Source organism: Carcharhinus amblyrhynchos, chromosome 20 (genome assembly GCF_965287045.1).
Source record: "Carcharhinus amblyrhynchos chromosome 20, sCarAmb.v2.hapA, whole genome shotgun sequence".
Classification (NCBI taxonomy): Eukaryota; Metazoa; Chordata; class Chondrichthyes; order Carcharhiniformes; family Carcharhinidae; genus Carcharhinus; species Carcharhinus amblyrhynchos.
The window spans coordinates 18,313,267-18,336,597 of NC_137343.1; the positions used below are offsets into that span (position 1 = coordinate 18,313,267).

General features: G+C 42.8%; 1 protein-coding gene across 1 annotated transcript in view; it reads left to right on the forward strand.

Moving 5' to 3' along the window:
- Positions 1–23,331, forward strand: part of LOC145355801 (uncharacterized) — a 233,637-nt gene that overhangs the window by 47,722 nt on the left and 162,584 nt on the right. The window contains exon 2 of the mRNA XM_080208186.1: positions 19,629–21,607. Coding sequence (XP_080064312.1) covers positions 19,689–21,607 — 1,919 coding nt within the window. The 5' untranslated portion in view covers positions 19,629–19,688. The remainder of the gene's footprint in view (positions 1–19,628; positions 21,608–23,331) is intronic.

Genomic DNA, 23,331 nt, shown 5'->3' on the forward strand with positions numbered 1-23,331 from the left:
GCTTAAAGAAACATATAAGCTCATTGCAACAGGTCTCAGGGATCAGAAAGGTGAAGGAACAGCTTGTATTTTAACCAGGTTCACTTGATCAGCATGTTTTGCTGATGTAAATGTAATATTTTCCTGGAATATCACTTCCCCGTTGACACATTTATGCCACACCTTCAGGAAAAGCAGTAATTTGAAGGGGTTGGTTTTGGGTCAATTTAAACAACCAGTTTCCTGATACATTGCCTGTTGTAGCTTCAGCCTTTTTGTTGTAGCCCCTTTTTTAAAATTCATTTATGGGATGTTAGCCTTGCTGACGGGATCATCCGTGATTGCCCTTGAGAAAGTGGTGTTGAACTTCTTTCTTGAATCACTGCCATCTATGTGGTGTAGGTACACACACGCAGCTGTTAGGGAGTCTCAGGTTTTTGATCCAGTGACAGTGAAGGAACAGGACATATTTTCAAGTCAGGATTGTGTGTGACTCGGAGGGAGACTTCCAGGTGCTGGTGTTCGCACGTATCTGCTACCCTTGTTCTTCTAGGTGATAGATGTCACAGGTTTGGAAGGTGTTCTCAAAGTAACCTTGGTGAGTTGCTGTGCAGTCGGTGGTGGAGGATTGAATATTTAAGGTGATGGTGGCAGGCTGCTTTGTCCTGGATGGGCATCAAGCTTCTCGAATATTCTCTCTTCCAGGCAAGTGGAGAGTATTCCTGACTTGTGCCTTGTAGGTCTTGGACAAGCTTTGAGAGTCAGTAGGAAGTTATTCACAGCAGAGTTCCCAGTCTCTGAACTGTTTGTGTAGCCACTGTTTCCCTGCTGCCATCAGACTTTTGAATGGACCTAATTCACATTAAGTTGATGTTTCTCTACACCCTAGTTAACCTTTCCTTCTCAGTGAACGGTATGCTTTGTTCGTATAGTGCACAAGAAACAACACTTTTCACTGTACACTAATACATGTGGCAAGAATAAATCAAACCAAAAAAAAATTCCATTCTGGAAATTCCCAGCCTAAGTATTTGTTTTGAAGTAATTATCCATTTGGATACAGTTAGCGATTAACAAAGGAGAGATGGTTGGATTCTCTGTTGTTGGGATGGTGTTGATCTGGCATTTGTGTGGCATGAATGTTACTTGCCACTTACCAGCCAAAGCTTGAATGTTGTCTGGATCTTGCCGCTTAAGGATATGAATTGCTTCAGTGTCAGAGGAGTTGCAAACTCCTTAAAGTTAAAGTTTATTTATTAGTCACAAGTAGGCTCACATTAACACTTCATTGAAGTTACTGTGAAAATCCTTCAGTCAACACACTCTGGCACCTATTTGGGTATACTGAGGGAAAATTTAGCATGGCCAATGCACCTAACCTGCACATCTTTGTATTATGGGGGGAAACTGGACCACCCGGAGGAAACGCAGGCAGACGTGTGGAGAACATGCAAACACCACACAGACAGTAAACCACAGCCAGAATTGAACCCAGGCCCCTGGCACTGTAAGGCAGTAGTGCTAACCACTGTGCCACCGTGCCTGCTCCTAGTTTCTATGTTTCATGAGGAGATCCTGTTCAGGGGCAATATGCTTACATTTTGGGTGATTGTATTGGGGCTTTTGCGCCTTGCCACTACCAACCTGCCAAGCAAGGATAAATAATTGGCAGCCGATCCGAGGATTCCTGGGCCGAACATAACCTAAGGCATTCTGCAAAAATAGGAACAACACACGTGTCTGGGTGAGGGCTAAATGTGGGTTACCTACAAATAAAAGAAGAACCTTTTCAATATCGAGAATGATTAAATCTGTTTTGTTGAGGATGGTCGTTTGAAAATTAGCATTCTTGTCACAGATATTGTTCCTCTGTGTGTGTAACATGATGGTTCAAAGGGACACTTTAGGTTTGCAGCTTTCACTAACTCATTGACACCTAGACATCTGCTTAAAGGAAAGTGTCTTTTCACACATCTGATTGAATTCCCCAGATGATCCCTGTTCCCTGGGTGATCATTGAAGCGACGGAGTAATTTTCACTTTTTGCCAGGGGAATTGTTGCACCTTCAGGTTTCAGGATTAATATTCATATTAACGGGATTTTCAATTGTAAGATTGTAGTCTCTAAACAGCTGGGATGCTTTGCCGCATCATTAGCATTTCTGTTCTACTCTTTTGGGTATCTGTCTCATGAAGTTGTGAAGCTGTGAAGCAACCCTTCACATTCATTTGTTATTTACTGTCTAAGATTCAATCAGTAAAAGTCATTAAGATTCAATCATCAAACCATTTGTCCCTGTTTGTTTCCAGCCTGATCAAAGAAATGACCAAAGTGCTGAAATAATTCACTGGTATTAGTTGATGTCAGACTACAAAAGGATCAGATTCAAGTTAGTGAGTAATTAGACTGAATTATGTGCTGCAGGCTGACACACCTTTTGGGAAAAGTTCCATGAGAATCTTTAGAAATCGTTAAAAGGCAATAGAGCCTTTTTGCTAAGTTTCATTCCTGTTTACCTGATGTAGTACCTTTTCTCATTCTGTGGTTCTTAAAACACACCGATGATCTCTTCTGCCCATTTACACTGTCAGTTTCTGTGGTTTTCCTGTTAATTCTATTCCACACCTCTAATAACTTCTGGATGGAAAAAATCCAGCTTTATTCCCCCATTTATTGCTAACTTTCTAACCTGTGCTCTGAGATTGACTCCTTTTGCATCATAAACAATTTGCATGCATCAACATTATCCTCACCTTTTATTTACAAAGCAATTAAATCAAAGTCTACCCTTTGCAAAGATAAAAGTCCAACTTCCTTACAATCCAAATTAATGATAACTGAATCAGCCTTATAGCCAGCCACTGAACGCTGACTTCATTTTTCCCTTTAGCTATGTTGCCCTGTTAAAACTCAAAGATTCAGAGATCTAGTCTTGGTGTCCTTATCTGAGGAAGGATGTCCTTGCTATAGATGGAGTACAGCAAAGGTTTACCAGGCTGATTCCTGGGATGGCAGGACAGTCAAATGAGGAGAGACTACATTGGTTAAAGTAAAGTATTTGTTTATTAGTCACAAATGAGACTTAATTAACAGTGCAATGAAGTTACTGTGAAATTCCCCTAGTCACCACACTCCGGTGCCTGTTCAGGTCAATGCACCTAACCAGCATGTCTATCAGACTGTTGGAGAAAACCAGAGCACCCGCAGGAAACCCATGCAGACACGGGGAGAACGTGCAAACTCCACAGACAGTGCCCCAAGCCAGGAATCAAACCTGGGTCCCTGACGCTGTGCCACCGTGCTGCACCCCAGGTAGGATTCTATCCACTGGAATTTAGAAGAGTGAGAGGGAATCTCGTAGAAACTTATAAAATTCCAACAGGGTTAGGCAGGGTGGATTCAGAAAGAATGTGCCCAGTGTTGGGGGAGGCCAGAGCTAGGGATCATAGTTTGACAATAAGAGATAAATCTTTTAGAACTGAGGTGAGGAGAAATTTCTTCACCCAGAGGGTGGTGAATGTATGGAATTCACTACCACAGAACGTAGTTGAGGCCAAAACATTGATTTCAAGAAAAAATTAGATATAGCTCTAGGGACTAAAGGGATCAAGGGATATGGGAGAAAAGGGGATCAGGATATTGAATTTGATGATCAGCCATCATCAAAATGAATGGTGGAGTAGGCTCGAAGGGCTAAATGGCCAACTCCTGCTTCTAGTTTCTACGTTAGTCACTGCAGTACACTTGCATACTGCCTGGTGCCTGGTTTCAGGGTTTTGTTGTGGAATAGACCATTAACTCCACTCTCATTATATCAAAGCTGGGTGGGGGGGGGGGAGGTGGAGGAGTCTAAAAGGCAGAAGATTAAAAATAACATATAAAACATGCTGTACCGTGCAGGGAATAGTTTAATATAATGTAAAATGTGTTGCTATTCAGCCTGCTCTTTCTTTTACAATCAGTAGCTATTTGGATTCAAACTCAAAAGATAGTCACTAAAAAATCCAATACAAGACCCAGGAGAAACGTCTTTACTCAAAGCGTGGTGAAAATGTGGAACTTGTGACCACATGGAGTAGCTCAGGAGAATCGAGTACAGTTTATCTTCAGGGAAACTGGATAAGTATACGAGGGAGGATGAAAAATACAGTTATGCACAGACAATTGGATGGGGAGTCGGTGGCATAGTGGTATTGTCACTGGACTAATACCAGAAACCCAGGATAATGTTCTGGGGACCCAGGTTCAAATCCCACCAGGCAGTATGCAAGTGTACTGCAGCGACTAACATAGAAACTAGAAGCAGGAGTTGGCCATTTAGCCCTTCGAGCCTACTTCGCCATTCATTTTGATTATGGCTGATCATCAGAATCAATGCCCTGATCCCCTTTCCTCCCATATCCCTTGATCCCTTTAGTCCCTAGAGCTATATCTAATTTCTTCTTGAAATCAGACAATGTTTTGGCCTCAACTACATTCTGTGGTAGTGAATTCCACATGGTGGTGAATTTTGAATTCGGTAAAAAAAATCTGGAATTCAAAAAAAATTTGGAATTAAAAATCTATCGATGACCATGTTGTTGATTGTTAAAAACACACTGAAATGTGAAGTAAAATTTATTTATTCATCACAAATAGATCCACATTCACACTGCAATTGGGTGACTGTGAAAATCCCCTAGGTGCCACATTCCGGCGCCTGTTCAGATACACTGAGGGAAAATCTAGCATGGTCAGTGCACCTAACCAGCACATCTTTGGACTGTGGGAGGAAACCGGAGCACCCGGAGGAAACCCACACAGGTATAAAGACAACGTGCAAACTCCACACAGTCAGTGACCCAAGCTAGGACTCAAAGCCAGGTCCGTGGCGCTGTAAGGCAGTAGTGCTAACCACTGTGCCACCGCAGCAAGGCACCCAGTTCAAGCCCAATTAGAATAAAAAAGAATTCTTTAAAAATAGGATGGGAAGAGGCTTCTGTGGGGCATAAACACCATTGCAGCTGAGCCAGTCTTTCATACATTGTACCACCAATTGGTCCATGAGCCTTGGCACTTCACCTAGGTTTTCAAAAACAAAGTGTGTAAATTGCATGTTTCAGATTTGAATTACCGTAGAGCCTGGGAGTGAAATTTATACTCTTCTGGTGATTGGTGTGGCAATAACATTTAGATTTTTGTGTTAGATATTTTACGGCATCAGGTGCTTGTGGCAGAGAAGGTCATTTGGCTGTCATGCCTTTGTTGGCTCTTTTGCCAGCGCAATGGAAAACTCATCCTACTGCTCATCTCACTGATCTTTATGATGCAAGGGTATTTTCTATGATATAGTGTCCTAAAGCATACCGGTATTCTAACCAGTCTAATTGGTATTTTGTGCACAAAGATCACCACCTTGTCACTCTTGTATGTTAAGCTCTATATAAATCCCAAAATGCCACTTACCATTTTTGTGGTTTTAACTTCAACTCACAACATTATAAAATTACATCTTTGAAATGCTTGTTCACGTCGCTCATCCATACACTCCAACACCTTTTCATTAAGAGAACGCACTCTCATTCCATATTTTTACCCCCACAGTGTGTTATCTCACGCTTGTCCACATTAAACTCCCTCTGCCGTGTTATTGTGGTTGTGACTGTGATTAGCTTCACAACACCAAACTTCAAGCTTTAGCCCTATTTCACTAAGTGTTCAGGGTCTATCAGATAGTCTTTTCTGTGAAGCAGCACAAATGACACCTGCCCACACCCACTGTTAAATGGAAGTATTTCTCTTCAGAAATGACATTTAGCAGTGTAAATGACAAATCAAATGCAAATCTTTTATTTAATCAGTACGTGTATGGAAAAATACACACATGCAAAATATCAATAGGATCTAATAATGACAGCGGGATTGATACAGCTGCCAAATAATAATGTCTATAAACCTGAATTGGTTCTGCTATATATCATCAGGCTAAGTAACACCCATATTGGCCAGAAGATGTAAAATGAACCAAGACATTAAGCCAAACATACTATTGTATAATAATACATAATGCATGATAATGTGTATTAATACATACTAACGTACACCTCAGTGTACTACAAGCACTCTGAACCAGGAAGTGGAATCATTATTACCTTTAGCAATTTAACTCTTACTGGCACAGTTCAAATTTGAATTGTTTGCTGCAGTATTTATGTTCACTGCTACTTTGAGTGGCACAGTGGTTAGCACTGCTGCCTTACAGTGCTAACAATCTGAGTTCAATTCCTGGCTTGGGTCACTGTCTGCGTGGAGTCTGCCCAGTGAGGAGTAACTTCTTCACACAAAGGATTGTGAATCTGTGGAATTCCCTGCCCAGTGAAGCAGTTGAGGCTCCCTCATTGAATATTTTTAAGGCAAGGATAGATAAATTAATGAACAGTAAAGGAATTAAGGGTTTTGGTGAGCGGATGGGTAAATGGAGCAGAAGCCACAAAAAGATCAGCCATGATCTTATTGAATAGCGGAGCAGACTCAAGGGGCCTGATGGTCTACTCCTGCTCCTAGTTCCTATGTTGCTATGTTCTTATTCTCCCCATGTCTGTCTGGGTCTCCTTTGGGTGTCCTGGTTTCCTCCCACAGTCCGTAAGACATGGTAGTTAGATGTATTGGTCATGTTAAATTCTCCCTCACTTACCCAAACAGGCAGAGTGTGGCAACTAGGAGATTTTCACAGTAACTTCAAAGCAGTGTTAATATAAGCCTACTTGTGACACTAATAAATAAACTTTAAAATGCATTAGCTAAATTGACAGGCAACACAGCTGAACAAAGTTTAGTGAATGGAATTTGATGAGGATTTCAGCAAAGTTATACAAATGGTGGCACAGTGGTTAGCACTGCTGCCTCACAATGCCAGGAACCTGGGTTCAATTCCCAGCTTGGGGGGGTCACTGTCTGTGTGGAGTTTGCATGTCCTCCCCGTGTCTGAGTGGGTTTCCTGTGAGTGTTCTGGTTTCCCCCCCACAGTCTGAAAGACATGCTGGTTAGGTGCATTAGCCTGAACTGGCACCGGAGTGTAGTGACTAGGGAAATTTCACAGTAATTTCATTGCAGTGTTAATGTAAGCCTTACTTGTGGCTAATAAATAAACTTTAAACTTTTAAACAATTAGCGAGGTTAACACAGTAATGAGGCAAGTTCTGTCAGACTGCAAAAGGTAACTAGTTTCCCAGCACCCTAGCTGATCTCATCCTGATTATTCCATGTGCACTTCTGAGAATATTGATTAATATGGAAGGCACCAAGTTTAATTCCTGGACTCGGCAAGATTGGGATATTGCAGTTGACCCTAGGTTGAAGGGAGAATCTAATGGTGATGCTGCACTCCCAGTAGCTTCCAATAACTCCAAGATGCAAATTTGCCTGGAGAATGGGTGAGATGAGGCAGATCTGCCAGTATCTCAGGAATTGTATCCCAGGTAAGGGATCAAACCTGCTCCTAATGGCTCAGCACTACACTTATCTGTTCAGCTGCGGGGAAGCTGATTGGGTTCTCCTGGCTGATCCTGCTAAACAAGGAGTCCCTCTGGAGTCAGGTACAGAGCAAATGTGGTCCCACCCCTGCATTAAAAACAGAGCCAGTTGCTTGGAGAGAGTAATCTGGTGATCACAGCATTTTTGTTCTGAGGAGATGGATCCCGTTTCTCTGTGTGCAGACACAATGACCTGTATATTGTCACCAAACTGGTCTGTTTAGTTCTAGAACCACTGGGTTCTGTTGTTCAGTTGTTCAGCACAAGTACAATCCTGTCAAGATTTACAAGTATTGTTAATATTTTGCTTCTTGTTCAGGGAGTCTCTGTTTGTTCACATAGGCTGAAGCTGCTTTTCTCCTGAGCACAGAATATACAAAATCTATGATTTTAAAAAAATATAATTACAGTATTATCGTCTCAAATTTCACAATTTAAATGTCAAAGGAGGTCCTCAGGGCTTCAAGCAGCACTTATTTCATGAACTAAATACTCTCCAGCCCGGCTTTAAGTTGTATGATGCCCGTTCCACATGAACAGCATGTTGCAACATGTGTGCTTCATGCCACTTAATGTCGAGATGTTTGGCAGCCCCTTCTGCGTGAAGATGTCAATCAGTCACAGAATCATAGAATTATTCTGTGTGGAAGAGGCCCATCGTGTCTGCACTGACACACAAGAAACACCTGATCTCCCACTAATCCCACTTACCAGCGCTTGGCCTGTAGCCTTGAATGTTAAAACGTGCCATCCTTAAAAAAATTGTTGCATTCACCAGAAGTGCACGCTTTCCCAAATAATGCAGCAGTACAGGATGCCTGTTATTTGTATAAAATCAATTCACTAAATCCCCATTCAGGGGAGTTTTTTTTAATTCATTCGTGGGACACGGGCATCGCTGGCTGGCCACTATTTAGTGTCCATCCCTAGTTGGCAATTGAGAGTCAACCACATTGCTGTGGCTCTGGGGTCACGTGTAGGCCAAGGGACGGCAGATTTCCTTCCCTAAAGGCCATTAGTGAACAGATGGGTTTTTCCGATAATCGACAATGGTTTCATAGTCATCAGTAGATTCCTAATTCCAGATATTTTCCATTGAATTCAAATTCCACCAACTACCACTGTGGGATTCAAACCCGGGTCTTCAGAATATTAGCTGAGTTTCTGGATTAATAATCTAGCCTCCCCTTGTAGAAACATATGAAATTATGAAGGGAATAGATAAGCTAGGGAGGTATTTTCCACTGGTGGGTGAACTAAGGGACAGGGCCTTATAATAAAGGAGAGCAGATATAGGACCGAGTTGCGGAGAAACATCTTCACCTAAATGGTTGTGAATGTGTGGAATTCCCTGCCCAATGAAGCAGTTGTGGCTACCTCATTGAATGTTTTTAAGGCAAGAATAGATAGATTTTTGAACAGTGAAGGAATTAAGGGTTATGCTGGGTGAGTAAGTGTGGCTGAGTCCATGAAGAGATCAGCCGTGATCTTACTGAATGGCGGAGCAGGCTCGAGGGGCCAGCTGGCCTACTCCTGCTCCTAGTTCTTATTCCTTATTAAAAGGTCACATTTCAAACTCCGATTGCAAACCAGGAGAGACAGCACTTGGTTCAATTTGAACCAATCTTTGATCAGTTTATCCCTTTCTGCTCTGTTGTGCACGGCCTCTCGCATTAGGGAGCTGAAGGAAAAGCATTTTCCTTCAGGGTAAAGACGGTATTGTGGAGAGACTCATTAATCGTTAGTGATGCTTCGTGAAACACCAGGGTTTGTTTTTACCAGAGCAGTTGCTGGAAATCTGAAACAAAGACAGAAAAAGCTAGCAATGCTCGGTGGGTCAGGCAGCACTTACATAGAGAGAAACCGAAGTAACATTGCGGATTGGTGACCCTCCTCCAGAACTGGACTTTTATTATATACTCATTTCAAGCCTTCATCATCTATCGATGAACCTGCCATCCCCATGTTACTGGAAAGTAATACATTTGGCCATTGCAGGTACAGTATTTATCCTCAAGGTAATTTTAGTTTTGAGCTTGTTTTCCAGTTACCTTGCTGAATTTCTTTTGTTTGCAACTGCTTTTTTTTCTTCCCAGTCTTCATGGTTAAGTGTGAGACCAAATCATTGGCTGAGTTTTAGAAGAAATTATATATAGCTCTTGGCGTTAACATGATCAAGGGATGTGTAGAGAAGGCGGGTTCAGGATATTGAATTCAATGATCAAGCATGATCAAAATGAATGGCGGAGCAGGCTCGAGGGGCCGAATGGCCTACTCCTGCTTCTATGTTCCTATATTTTGTTGTTACTCTGAAGAGATTGACTTCTCACTGTTGGGTGCTGTTTTCCCTAAATATTCACTCTTGTAAGTTTTATCAGGTTAAAAGGTAAGTAGTAGGAGGCTGTGCACTGTGGGAATAACCCGTTACAACTTACAAATATTACATTTACCCAATCCAAGCTCCCTTAGCTCTGCAGATGATAATGCAACCAACTAGCCTTGTACTTATATGCATTTGCTGATGAGCCATAGATAATGGGCGTGATTCTCTGATCTGGTTCATTCCCACCCCACTGCCGGCAAGATTAAGAATTTGGCGCTTAGCCAAAGTTCCATTCACTGCAGTGGCACCGGAGAGGTCAAAGATTTCCAATCGGTTTTTCTACTTTGAAATCAAGCAGTGCATTTCAGGTCATCATAACTAGCTGTGAAAAAAAATTCTGTTCCTACCGCCACCCCCCCACGACTCCCCCCACCCCCCACCGCCCCCCAACCACACACGCACACACACAACCCCCTCCCCTCCCCACCCCACACACGCAGATACACACCCACACAGCCCCCTCCCCTCCCCACACACGCACACACACCCCCACACACACACATCCTCACACACACTGTTTTTTTGTCAAATTTCTGACGTTGAGTTACTGACTGTTCTGCTATTTGGAACAGCTTCTCCAGATCAACCTTCATCATTTTGAACACCTTGTTGCAACTTTTGATTCTGAGGAGAACAATCCCAGCTTCTCCAGTGTGCCCGCGTTACAGAAACCCCCCTCACCGCCTTTGCTTCTGAAACAAAGGAACCCTGTGTATACCAAGATTCAAAAACATTTGTAGCTTATTTCTCAACCTGTCTTGAGCTGCTATCCACTCACATTCAGTCACACACTGTTTTCTGTGAGAATTGCTGGATTAGTTGCAGTAGGCCTGGATAATTCTTTCCTCCAGCCCCAGGTACGATTCAGATTTCCATCACCGAGGTCAGACTGGAATGGGAGCATTGATTTTAGGATAATAGTGAATATTTCTGGAGTATCAATCCCAGTGTAAATGCTTAGAAGAGAAATTGTTATTTGCACAGGCCCTTTAGGGTGTCCCAAAGCGCTTTACTGTGAATCAAGTACTTTAGATGCACAGTCACTGTTGTAATACAGGAAAGGTGATTAATGACAGTCAAGCTAACACAGTGTGGGATTCCCAGCTATGAAGTCACTCTCACTTTAGCCAGAATGGCCTTTCAGAGGCAGCACTTTCACAGGCCGTGTTGTGAGATGGCCATTACTTTCCAGCAAACTCTCATTTAACTTTCTTAAATAAACTTTAGCCAAAGGGTGTGTTGACACTTGGGACTCAGTTAACAATGCGCAATTAACATCAGGAGAGTAATGAAGGGTGGTGCCAAACTGCCAGATGCAATTAATGATGGCCTCCAGGAAGTGGAAAAAGTACAATTGTTCTTGCCCGAACTAATACTCTGAAAATGAATTGGAAGGATTTGGAACAATGTTCCCTCTGAGCTGTGTGGGTGCAGAGCTGTGTAAGAATCAGGAATATGCTGCTGAGGGCGTAAACAGGCAAACGAAACAGAACATAGATACTACCCTAATGTTGGGATCAATTTAAATAGAAGTTACCTTGGAGTGTGGTATTTATTTAACCTTTATTAAATTGCGAGTTCTTTTGAGAAATTTTAGGCTGCATTCCAAGCAGTAGCACTTGTCTTCACTCTGATGCCTCGTGCTCAAACTCTCTGCCAATATTCTCAGTCAAGGCTCATATGTGGCTCTTGGCTCCCTGGGCAAAGTACAGAAGGGTGCGTTTGGATCTGAGTCACTGTTCAGATAGCAGTCCGCTGTGTGGCAAGACACTTAAACTGGACGGTTTTTAATCTCAGCAATCTGTTCTGTGTCACACTTGCTGACATTGTTGCATGGACATGTCTACAATGTTTGGAAAACTGCAGAAATGGGCTGTCCTGTTTGTGTTACACTGACAATTAGGTCTAGTAATTGCGACGTTGTGACCATTGCTTCTGCTGACAGCTGGCAGTGCTTTACCTGCAGAGACTCTGTTTTAAACCCGCCTCAGACATTTGTTCTTAGTAGAATCGTAGAATCCCTACAGTGCAGAAAGATGCCATTTGGCCCATCGAGCTTGCACCAACAACAGTTCCACCCAGGCCCTATCCCTGTAACTCCACAGAATTACCCTGCTAATCTCCCTGACACTAAAGGGCAATTGAATATTACCAATAAACCTAATCCGCACATCTTTGGACTGTGGGAGAAAACTGGAGCACCTGGAGGAAACCCATGCAGACATGGGGAGAATGTACAAACTCCACACAGACAACCATCCAGGTCCCTGGTGCTGTGAGACAGCACTGCTAACCACTGTGCCACCATGCTGCCCTGTAAATCATAGAATCATCATAGAACCTTACAGGGCAGGAGGAGGCCATTCAGTCCATCAAGCCTGCACTGACAACACTCCCACCCTATCCCTGTAACCCCATTTTTCTACCCCGTTAATTCTTCAGAGATGCACTACCTGGACTGGGATGCCTTACTGACCCCCTTAAATCACATTTTGGTTGAATGTTTTAAGTTTCATCTGTTTTTGTTTTGGGCGGTTCCCCTTTAAGGGGCTACCCTTTGTGCTTTGTCCCTCTGTTTGTTTTATGTAGTTTAATTGTTTTACACAAAGAGTGGGAATCAGAACCATGCTGTTGCTGTGTGTTCACTGCTAACATTAAAGGGCTGATTAAGTGGGCTAAAGCAGGAGGTACCTAATCCAACAGCCTATTTATATACTCATAAAAAACTGGGTCAGACTACAGAAGTCAGATTATTTGTATTTGGGAGCAGCCAGGTAAAGATTTATAGTCTATTCAGCCTTTTATTGTTGTAACACACTCACGCAGTCCTGAAAGTTACAGCGTCATTTTATTAATCCAGAATCACTTTTTGGATGGGCCAGTGGATAAAGATACATCCATGTAGCTCTCAGTTTGACAGACTGAGAAGCACCAGGTCCAGCTTTCCGTCTGTACTTAGTTAACTGATCACAAGTGGAGCACTAGCTCATCGACTCATCGAAATCATAGAAACCCGACAGTGCAGAAAGAGGTCATTTGGCCCATCGAGTCTGCACCAGCCACAATCCCACCCAGGTCTTACTCCCACATCCCTACATATTTACCCACTAATCCCTCAAACCTACGCATCTCAGGACACTAAGGGGCAATTTTTGCATGGCCAATCAACCTAACCCGCACATCTTTGGACTGTGGGAGGAAACTGGAGAAAACCCACGCAGACACGAGGAGAATGTGCAAACTCCACACAGACAGTGACCCAAGCCGGGAATTGAACCCAGGTCCCTGGAGCTATGAAGTAGCAGTGCCGCCCCAAGTTGTGTCATTATAATTGAGTTGGGTCATTTTAATAAGTGATTATGAGTTGAGTCATTATAATTGGCTTTAATGTTGACAAAGGAAATGAATCAATAATTCTGCATGTGCAAGTTTTAAAATATTTACTTGTTCACATTTTAACATCAGGAATTTTGCCAGTGTATGTAATTGATAACAGGGGGACAAGAGCCATAGGGAGATGGGTAATGGATACAAAAGGACCGGGTTTTACAAAAACCCTGCTCATTTTCATATTTTTATGATGGTTTTGATATAATAAATCACATTGTGTTTATACCTCAGTCAGGAGAAATTAGTAGATAACTTTCCCCATTCATTGATAAAGTTAAAGACTTGAAGTGCCTGTGAGGCTCAATCCTGAAACATTCCTTTCCACTGCCTGAAATTTAATTGGATTGAATTATCAACCTTAAGAAACCACCATTCCAATTAAATATTTATTTTGATTCAATAAGGAAGAAAAAGCTGAAAACGTATGTTCGCCAATTTATAACCCAGGCCCCTGACACCTCCCAGTGCCCACCTCATAGAACACACAGCGCCTACTTCATACACTACCCAGTGCCCACCTCATAGACCACCCAGTGCCCACCTCATAGACCACCCAGTGCCCACCTCATAGACTGCCCAGTGCCCACCTGATAAACCGCCCAGTGCCTACCTCATAGACTGCCCAGTGCCCACCTCATAGACCGCCCAGTGCCCACCTCATAGACTGCCCAGTGCCCACATCATAGAACACACAGTGCCTACTTCATAGACTACCCAGTGCCCACCTCATAAACCGACCAGTGCTTACCTCATAGACCGCCCAGTGCCTATCTCATAGACTGTCCAGTGCCTACCTCATAGATCTCGCAATACCCACCTCATAGACCTCCCCAGTGCCCACCTCATAGACTGCCCAGTGCCCACCTCATAGACCTCCTAGTGACCATATACAACTCCCAGTGCCCATCTCATAGACCACCCCAGTGCCTAGTACCCATCTCATTGACCTCCCAGTGCCCACACAGCCTCAGATACCTCCCAGTGCCCAGTGACAGTCTCATACACATCCCAGTGCCCTGTAACAATCTCATACACCTCCCAGTGCCCAGTGACAACCTCAGACAGCTCCTAGTCACTAGTGACAGCTTCTTAGACCTCCCAGTAAGACAGACTGTGCCACTTGCAGAAGCATTAAACCAACTGAACAAAGAGAGGATACATTGCAGGAGGTGAGAGAGAAGAGTTGGAGGGAAGAAAGAACCAAATTCCTTTTATAAAAATGTTAAAAATGGTTTCTGTGAAACTTTCATTGAACGGCTTGGATTTATTATCTGGCCTGGGATTAGAGTGAAGAAAAGCACAAACAGCTGCTATGTAACTGAGATTGGGCTGTTTAAAACAGGAGCAGTAATCTTCTCAGTGAGCTGTGAGGAGGGAGGCTGAATTCTATTGAAAAGGTGTGACTCTCAGTGCCCTCGGGGAGACAACTGGAGAGAGTAAGCAGGAAGATAGCTAAACTGTTGGATTTACACATCTCAGCAGCATAAAATTGTTTTTACATCAACCTTTTCAGTGTTGCATTTTATTTATATATATTTTCAGTCCATTTACATATCGCAGGTAATTGTCCATGATCAGAATTTCTTGTGTGCAGGTCACGACCCCCATTTTCTGATTAGCAATGAGAATATCAAAAGTAATGATCCTTGCTTTTTGGATGGACCAGTGGGTAAAGGTACATCTGTGTAGCTCTCAGCTTGATAGACTGAGAAGTACCAGGTCCAGTTCTCCATCTGCACTTAGCTAACTGATCACAAGTGGAGCAGCAGTTGGGTCATTATAATTGGCTTTCGTGTTACTGTATGTGCATGTGTACATTGGAGGTACTTGGAGAGTTGTATCCGTGCATGGAAGAAAGAAAAGGCTGGCAGTTGGCGTTGTTGGGGGTTGAAGAGAGATGAAATTGACGCATTAAATAAATTACACAGCTTCAGACACGTGAGAAATTACTGCTTCTAATTTCATTCACTGGCAAGAAAAGAATCATTTTCCTTGTGGCTTAAACCTTTGCTTCAACTTGGCAGAGGAGTGAGGCAAATGATAATGTCTCCAGTGGATAAGAGAGATTCTGAGTCACTAGTTCTGGTGAATAGATGCAAGCCAGTTTGACATTCCGGTAACTTGCAGTGTTCTGCTTTGATTATGTTGCACACCACAGACCTCCAATATAAACCTGTATTGAGGATCATTCCTCAATCAATTTCACACCACTGCTGCTTATGCTGCCCTGGCAATCTCTTGAATTAGAATTATATTTGGGGTGAAACATCCTATGGACTGTCTCCTTGATTTTAAATTATTCGTGAAAGAAGACCTTTCGCAAAACAATATCTAGCTTTGACTCTCAACCTCTAAAAGCAATCATTCATTTTGTGTTTTTTTGCTTGTTTTTTGCTACTCTGGGACGGTAGAGTATTTTTATTTCTATTTGGCATTTATTTTTTGCATTAGGTATGTATAATTTAGACAGAAAGTAGAGTTGCCAAGGCAAAGATTCCAGGCTAAGGGCCTTACAAGTTAAACTCAGAATAAATCTTTGCTACTGTGCTTTGGGTGGCACAGTGGTTAGCACTGCTGACTCACAGCGCCAGGAACCTGGGTTCGATTCCCACCTTGAGTCACTATCTGTTTGGAGTCTGCACATTGTGTGGGTTTCCTCTGTGTTACTCTGGTTTCCACCTGCAATCTAAAAGACATGCTGATTAGGTGTATTGGCCTTGCTAAACTCTCCCTCAGTGTACCTACGTAGCTTCATTGCAGTGTTAACGTAAGCCTACTTGTGACACTAATAAATAAAAAACTATAATAATATGCTCAAAATCAGCAGTGCTGTATGACTTTGATATTTCAGTTTTCAACACCAGGTATCTTGAGAACTCCTCTTCAGATTATGACCAATCATACCACGAATCCCAAGGAGTTCAGAGCACCTTCAACTAGTTTTATTTAGGATCCTCACAGATGGGAGGGGTTTTCCATCTAATGAACATAGACCACAGCTTTCTTAATGCATACAAACAGGTTAAGATTTCGTTATTTTTCCAATGTTATGGTTCAAGTCAGAAACTCCAAAGTCTTTTATGAAGTCTGCCTAGATCATAAGTTTTGCACTTTGAATTTGGCTAGGGTGATCATGGTGTGTTTCACTTCACGTCTGATTCAAATGACCCACTAGGGAGCTTTTATCAAACAAAGTTCATGTAAGAATATAGTTAACATGTATAGAATGAAAAAAATAGCAATACGTTTTAACAATTACAATCAAGACAAAAAAAATCATGATATTATATAAACCTTAACAGCTAAACACCATTCCAATGAAACCAATCCCATAAACAAAACCTTTACCACACATTTAACACAGCAAAGACTAATGTTCACGTGATACTGGAACTGGAATCATGTATTTTAGATAGTATTTTTCTTCTAGTGAATTTAAGGTTTTATTTTCTGCTTTGACTGGTTGTAGCTTTTAGTTTTAGAAGGGACATCAAGCTGAAAAGAAGTGTTTTTCTTTCTCCCTGATTTTGGAAATTCTGCTGGTTTGCTGAAAGCAAGGCCTCTTGCCGTCATGAAGTAGAGAATTGAGTCCTTTGGAGAATTGAAACCCTGACTTCTTAGCCTTGTAACTTCTAGCAGCCCTCTGGATACACTCAGAACAGTTTGAAATTAGTTTGAAACAGTTTGAAGTCAGAACAGCCTCCCAGAATACCAGGGAGAGTCACTAACAGCAGATTCTCTACTTCATGACGGCAAGAGGCCTTGCTTTCAGCAAACCAGCAGAATTTCCAAAATCAGGGAGAAAGAAAAACACTTCTTTTCAGCTTGATGTCCCTTCTAAAACTAAAAGCTACAACCAGTCAAAGCAGAAAATAAAACCTTAAATTCACTAGAAGAAAAATACTATCTAAAATACATGATCTTCCTCCTAACAATGCAGTGTCATAAAACATCCCAGAGTGAAAATGAACTCCATTTGAACCACAGAAGCAGCAACAAAAGGACTTGAGTAAACAACTCGGTAACAATGATGTAAGCTGAGGCTGTGAGAGCTGCAGCGAACATAAGAACATAAGAAATAGGAGCAGGAGTAGGCCATCTAGCCCTTCGAGCCTGCCCCGCCATTCAATAAGATCATGGCTGATCTGTTGTGGCTCAGTTCCACTTTCCCGCCCTCTCCCCATAACCCTTAATCCCCTCTCTTATCAAGAACCCATCAACCCGCTTCTTAAAAATATTTAGCGAGGCAGCCTCCACCACTTCAACGGGCAGAGAATTCCAGAGATTCACCACCCTTTGAGTGAAGAAGTTCCTCCTCAACTCCGTTCTAAACCGCCTCCCCTTTATCTTGAGGCTGTGCCCCCTAGTCCTACTGTCTTTTTTGAGCGGGAAGAGTCTCTCCACCTCTATCCTATCCATCCCATTCATCATCTTATACGTCTCAATGAGATCTCCCCTCATTCTTCTAAACTCTAACGAGTACAAGCCTCGTTTATTCAGCCTCTCCTCATAGCTCAATCCCCTCAACTCCGGTATCAGCCTAGTAAACCTCCTCTGCACTCCCTCCAGGGCCAAAATATCCTTGCGCAGGTGCGGCGCCCAAAACTGCACACAGTACTCCAGCTGCGGCCTCACCAATGCCCTATACAGCTGCAGCAAGACCTCCCTACTTTTATATTCAATCCCCCTCGCTATGAAGGCCAGCATCCCATTTGCCTTCCTGACCACCTGCTGCACCGGCAAGCTGGGTTTTTGCGACTCATGCACAAGGACCCCGAGGTCCCTCTGCACCGTCGCCTGCTGCAGTTTTTCGCCACGTAAGTAATAGTCCTTCCTACCATTCTTCCTACCAAAGTGGACCACCTCGCACTTGCCAACATTAAATGAACATGATTAAAAAAAGAACATTTCTTAAAGCTACACTAACATCACTCCACGTGCAGTGTCTCACCCACTTGCAATTCTTTCACAAGCTGCTTCAAGGCGACAGGCAGCTTGAGAATATAATGACACTGTGATACATGTAGTAACAAACCTTGAGATGCAAGATAAGGTAGCATTGTACACAAACATGATTTTAAACTCTTGGGAAATCTTCTGTGGAGTGGATCTTAAACTGTGATGGTTCATGATTCATTGGGACGGTAATGGACATTTTTGCTTGTTCAGAGGGAAAACGACTTAGAATTGACAATTCTGAAACTGAAGTTTCAGAAATTTATATCTGGAATATCCATTGATTATCTGTTGGCTAAAAGGGAAAATGAACATTTGGAAAGTGAAATGCTGGAGGAGATAGTGTAGGATTTTCTGTCACCAGTTATGGTTTTATGATAAGCATGTTGACCCCTCGGCAGGGAGCAAAATAGTGAGAGCTTCTCCCCTTCTCTGATCCAGCCTATTCTCATTTCTTGTGTTTCTTTTAAGATACAGCTGACTCAGGGTAAATACAGAGATACTTCACCATTTATATGCAGGCCTGTCCATAACTGTCTATCAGTTGTAGATTAAAATAGCCATCAAGGAGATAGCCCATCACTAGATCAAAATGTTCATCAGTATTAAGGCACAGCATCTCCTGGTAAAACCTTGCCACTATCTTCCTGTCTTTCTAGCTGGGAACTGGTGATGGGATTGCTGTATTTAAGTTGTGAATGTTGTCAAACTGATTATGGATAACCTTTCCATTTTATGTCACAAATTTCACATAATGAAAGCGAACGTAAAAATATTTGGATTTTTTTTCAACTCTAAGTTGCAATCAGACATGGGTTGTTAGCACGACTTATCTATACAATTTTCCTGGGTATTGGACTCATGTCTGGATATATTTTGCAGACAGTAAAATTGTTCCTCTTCACTAGATGGAAAAATTATACAATTTGCCACTGGATGAGTAAATCTTTAGTGAATCGTAATATGAGTGGCTTATGTTACTGCAAAGTGAAGATCTATTATTGTCATTTCCTTTTGTCTGAATTAAGCTGTCCATGAACACATTAGATCTGCCGGTACATACAAAGCAGCAGCACCAAGGGGGAGCATTACGAGCCAGTGGTAATTTTTATGGTAGAAGAAAATTATTGCGGAAGCTGGAATTGGAAACAAAAACAGAAAATGCTGGAAAATCTCAGCAGATCTGACAGCATCTGTGGGGCGAGAATAAAGCCAAAATTTCGAGTCTAGATGACCCTTTGTCATTCAGGCTCGAAACATTGGCTGTATTCTCTCAGATCTGCTGAGATTTTCTTGAATTTTTGAATGTCCATCTGTTTTAAATAAGGCCAATGTCAGTGCCCTCTTTGTAAAACAATCTTTTTGACTGTAAACTATTAACTTTCTCTCTCCCTCTCTCTTTTTGTAGGACTTGACTCTACAGTGTTAAGCCATGCAGCAAGGTTGGTGCCTAATATAGAGGATTGTCATGGCAACATGGGTGGAAGGGAAGCTTGCCCCAACACCAAAGAATACCTTGAGTGATGTGAATGATATTGTCAATGAGACCAAATCTCCGTGGACCCACCACAGCCCTCTATCAGATGCAAGCAATAAGGCCCTTGACTCAGGTTCTCCCCATATTTTTGACAATGAAGGCAAACTGAATTTTAAATTGAGTTCCGTAACCAAACCTGTAACAGGACCAAAACCAAGGCTTACCCCGAAGCCATTTTCTTTGGGAAAGTCACCAGTGCCATACACACAAGCATCCACAGTTCCCAAACCTATAAGTATTCCTTCTACATTAACATCATCAGGGAAAAGTGTTATAGACACCGAGGATGCAAGAGCAAGCTTCAGGGACACAGAGGCAAAACGTGCACCGAGTGGAACTGTGTTGTCAGCACCGTCCTCCCTTTTCCTAAAGTCTTCAGGAGGATCTGACAGTTGGGTGAGGGCAGGCAATTCTCAGGAGAGTGAAACATTGCGTGACTTGCACTCAACTCCAAAACACAGCAATGCGGCCATTCCTCCTTCAACTATGATCTTGAGTTCTGAAAAATTGACGGATGGAAAAAGCGAAGATTCTGAAACAAAGCCAATGAACATCATCATTTTAGAAACATCCACGCAGAAGTTACAATCAAAGAATTTCAGCGAAGATCTTAAAGATGATGGGAAACACAGGGACAGTTCACAGGATCAAGAGTTGCAAGGGATGATGCAACCTTTTAAGTTGTCTAAGCCATCTGTTCACACCAAGAAATACAACCTGAGTACCACACAAGGGTTTGAGGCACCAAAACCGACATCATTGTCTAGAGTTTCTTCACTGAGATTTTTAGGAAAACGGGACCAGGTTACAGAGGAAGATAAAGACAAAATAGACAAGGAAAAGGATAGTGCCGAAAACCCACCTTCACTCAAGGTCCAGCTAAGGAAACCTAGACCATTATCTGTTTGGCTCCCTGGAACTACAGATGACCAAAAATCAGAACCTCCTTCAGAAATCACCACACAGCCTGCTGAGAAGTCTTCTGCCCTTGAAAAACCTTGGCTTAAAAAGCCCAGGCCTTTATCAATGGACCTTACAGCCAGGTTTGAAGCCTTGACTCACAAGAGAAACATTTCTCCATCAGAGGACAGTAAAGAGAATGTCCCCATCATTATTAAAGCTGCTAATGATCTTCCTCCCGATATCGGCCACGATGCAGTAGTTGAACAGGAAGAGTCAGCAACTGTGGCAGCGAAATACAGGTATTCAGTTTCTCCAAGTGACCACGAAGACGAGGCTAATGGCTACTTTTATGCTGTTAAAAAGGCACTTGACGAGGGCCCAAAGATGGATATCAGTGAAAAAAATGTTAACACACTCGCATTGAGTGAGGGAGACAATATAGAGAAAATTACTGCTCCAGAAAGAAGTACTCTGTGCGAAAATGATACTAAAGACATCAAAATTGCTGCAGTTCAAGAGGAAGAGGGAAAGGAAGAAGGAATATCTGCTACCTCATCAAGAACGGAAAAAGAGAAAGTGGGAACTGACCATGGACAGCTTAAGAACTGGACAAATAAAGAATTGGATAAAGAATGCTCCGATCTGGATCGCCCTTCAGATATTGAACGTTCTTCGTTGGGCTCTGACGATCGAAGAAGTAAAGGCAATAAAGTCTCTGGTGGGACCATCAAAAAGCGCATCAGTCTCCTGTTAGATTCTGCCAGCAGTAGCACAGCGAAAACGGATAGTCCACAATCTGTCAACGAGACCGCAAAGATAAACATTCCCGTCAGGCAGCGAATTCAAAGCTTCACTTCAGAGAACAGTGACGTCAAGCAGGAGCAGCTCCGAACTTCCCAAAGACAATCATTCCAGCCGAGGCCTCTGTCATCAGATATAACTAAAAGGTTTGTGGAGTTTGAATTCCGGGACTGTTTGATTTTTCAATTCACTTTTTAAAAATTGTAGCCTCTCGCATTCACTTGTTTGCTATGTGCCCTCATCAATGTTATACCCAAGTAAACCCTCAAACTGGTATGATCACAAACAGATTGCTCCTGTCATGGGGAAACAAAAGCAGTTCAAGAGAAGGCATCAGAATGTAATTGCTACAACGTGTTTATCAGGGAGCCACCTGGTGTTCCATTAAAAATGTGCGAGTACCTTACTGATAAGTTACCACTCCTTCTCGTCAATGTTGTATTTGAAGCTGATTTAAGGTATATGAATCATAGAATCCGACAGTGCAGAAAGAGGCCATTCGGCCCATGGAGTCTGCACTGACCAGAATCCCACCTGGACCCTACAGCTGTAACCTCAATTATTACCCTGCTAATCCCCAGATGCTAAGGGACAATTTAGCATGGCCAATCCATTGTTGACCCCATCCAAGCTGCACATCTTTGGACTGTGAGAGGAAACCAGAGCCCCTGGAGGAAATACAGGCAGACACGCCGTGGTGGCACGGTAGCACAGTGGTTAGCACTGCTGCCTCACAGCACCAGGGATCTGGGTTCAATTCCTGGCTTGGGTCACTGTCTGTGTGGAGTTTGCACTTTCTCCCCATGTCTGCGTGGGTTTCCTGCGGGTGCTTCGGTTTCCTTCCGTAGACTGAAAGACGTGCTAGTTAGGTGCATTGACCTGAACAGGCACCGCAGTGTGGCGACTGGGGGAATTTCACAGTGACTTCATTGCAGTGTTAATGAAAGCCTTATTTGTGACTAATAAATAAACTTTAACATGGGGAGAATGTGCAAACTCCTAACCAACAGTCACCTGAGGCCTGAATTGAACCTGGGTCCCTGGCGCTGTGAGGCAGCAGTGCTAGCCACCGTGCCACTCTAAATGAATGTGGTTTTTGGCTGAGTCACTGCCTTTTCTTTGATAACACAGCAGAACTTTGTGGTCTTGGAAAATTTAAGCTGTAGATACTGGCCTCATGGTGCATTAAATGCCTTAACATGGCTCCACTTCTGATTAAAGAGAAACAGTGAAATGATACATTTGGTTATAGGGGTTGATTAATCTGTTGTCCAAAACCCTCGGGGCTGATTGTGTTTCAGATTTCACATCATTTTGGACACTCCGTACAGGATTGGGCGGACTTACATTACAATGGACTAAGCCCAGGCTAGCTATAGGCTAAAGTCAATGAAATAGCTAGAAAAGTATGATGCATCACTGGATAATAAATGCAAGCTGCCTGTAATAAGTTCCCACTCGCAGCACCATCTTCGATCCTGCTCATTGGAGAAGCTTCAGAGAGTCAATATGCTCTGCAGTGAGGCGTAACTGAATAGTTCTTCCAGCTTCATCTGCCTCGTCAACATTGTTTTGTTTTACAGGTTGGTCTTTTCATGACTTCCCATGCTGGAGCTTGGATGGAGTCAGCAACCAGAAACCTTGCCAGCCATACCTGACCTTTAGCACAGGAAGTCATTGACCCACTGTTGGCTCAAGTCAGGAATTTCTGTCTGTAGGCCAGGGGTGTCCAGCAAGGTTTGTGTTGGCTCGGGTCAGGGTCTTACTGCATTACGGTCAGGTGTGGTCAGTGAGATCCATGTTGGTGTGGGTCAGTAACTTCCTGTGCTAAAGGTCAGTGTGATCAGTGAGATCCATGTTGGTGTGGGTC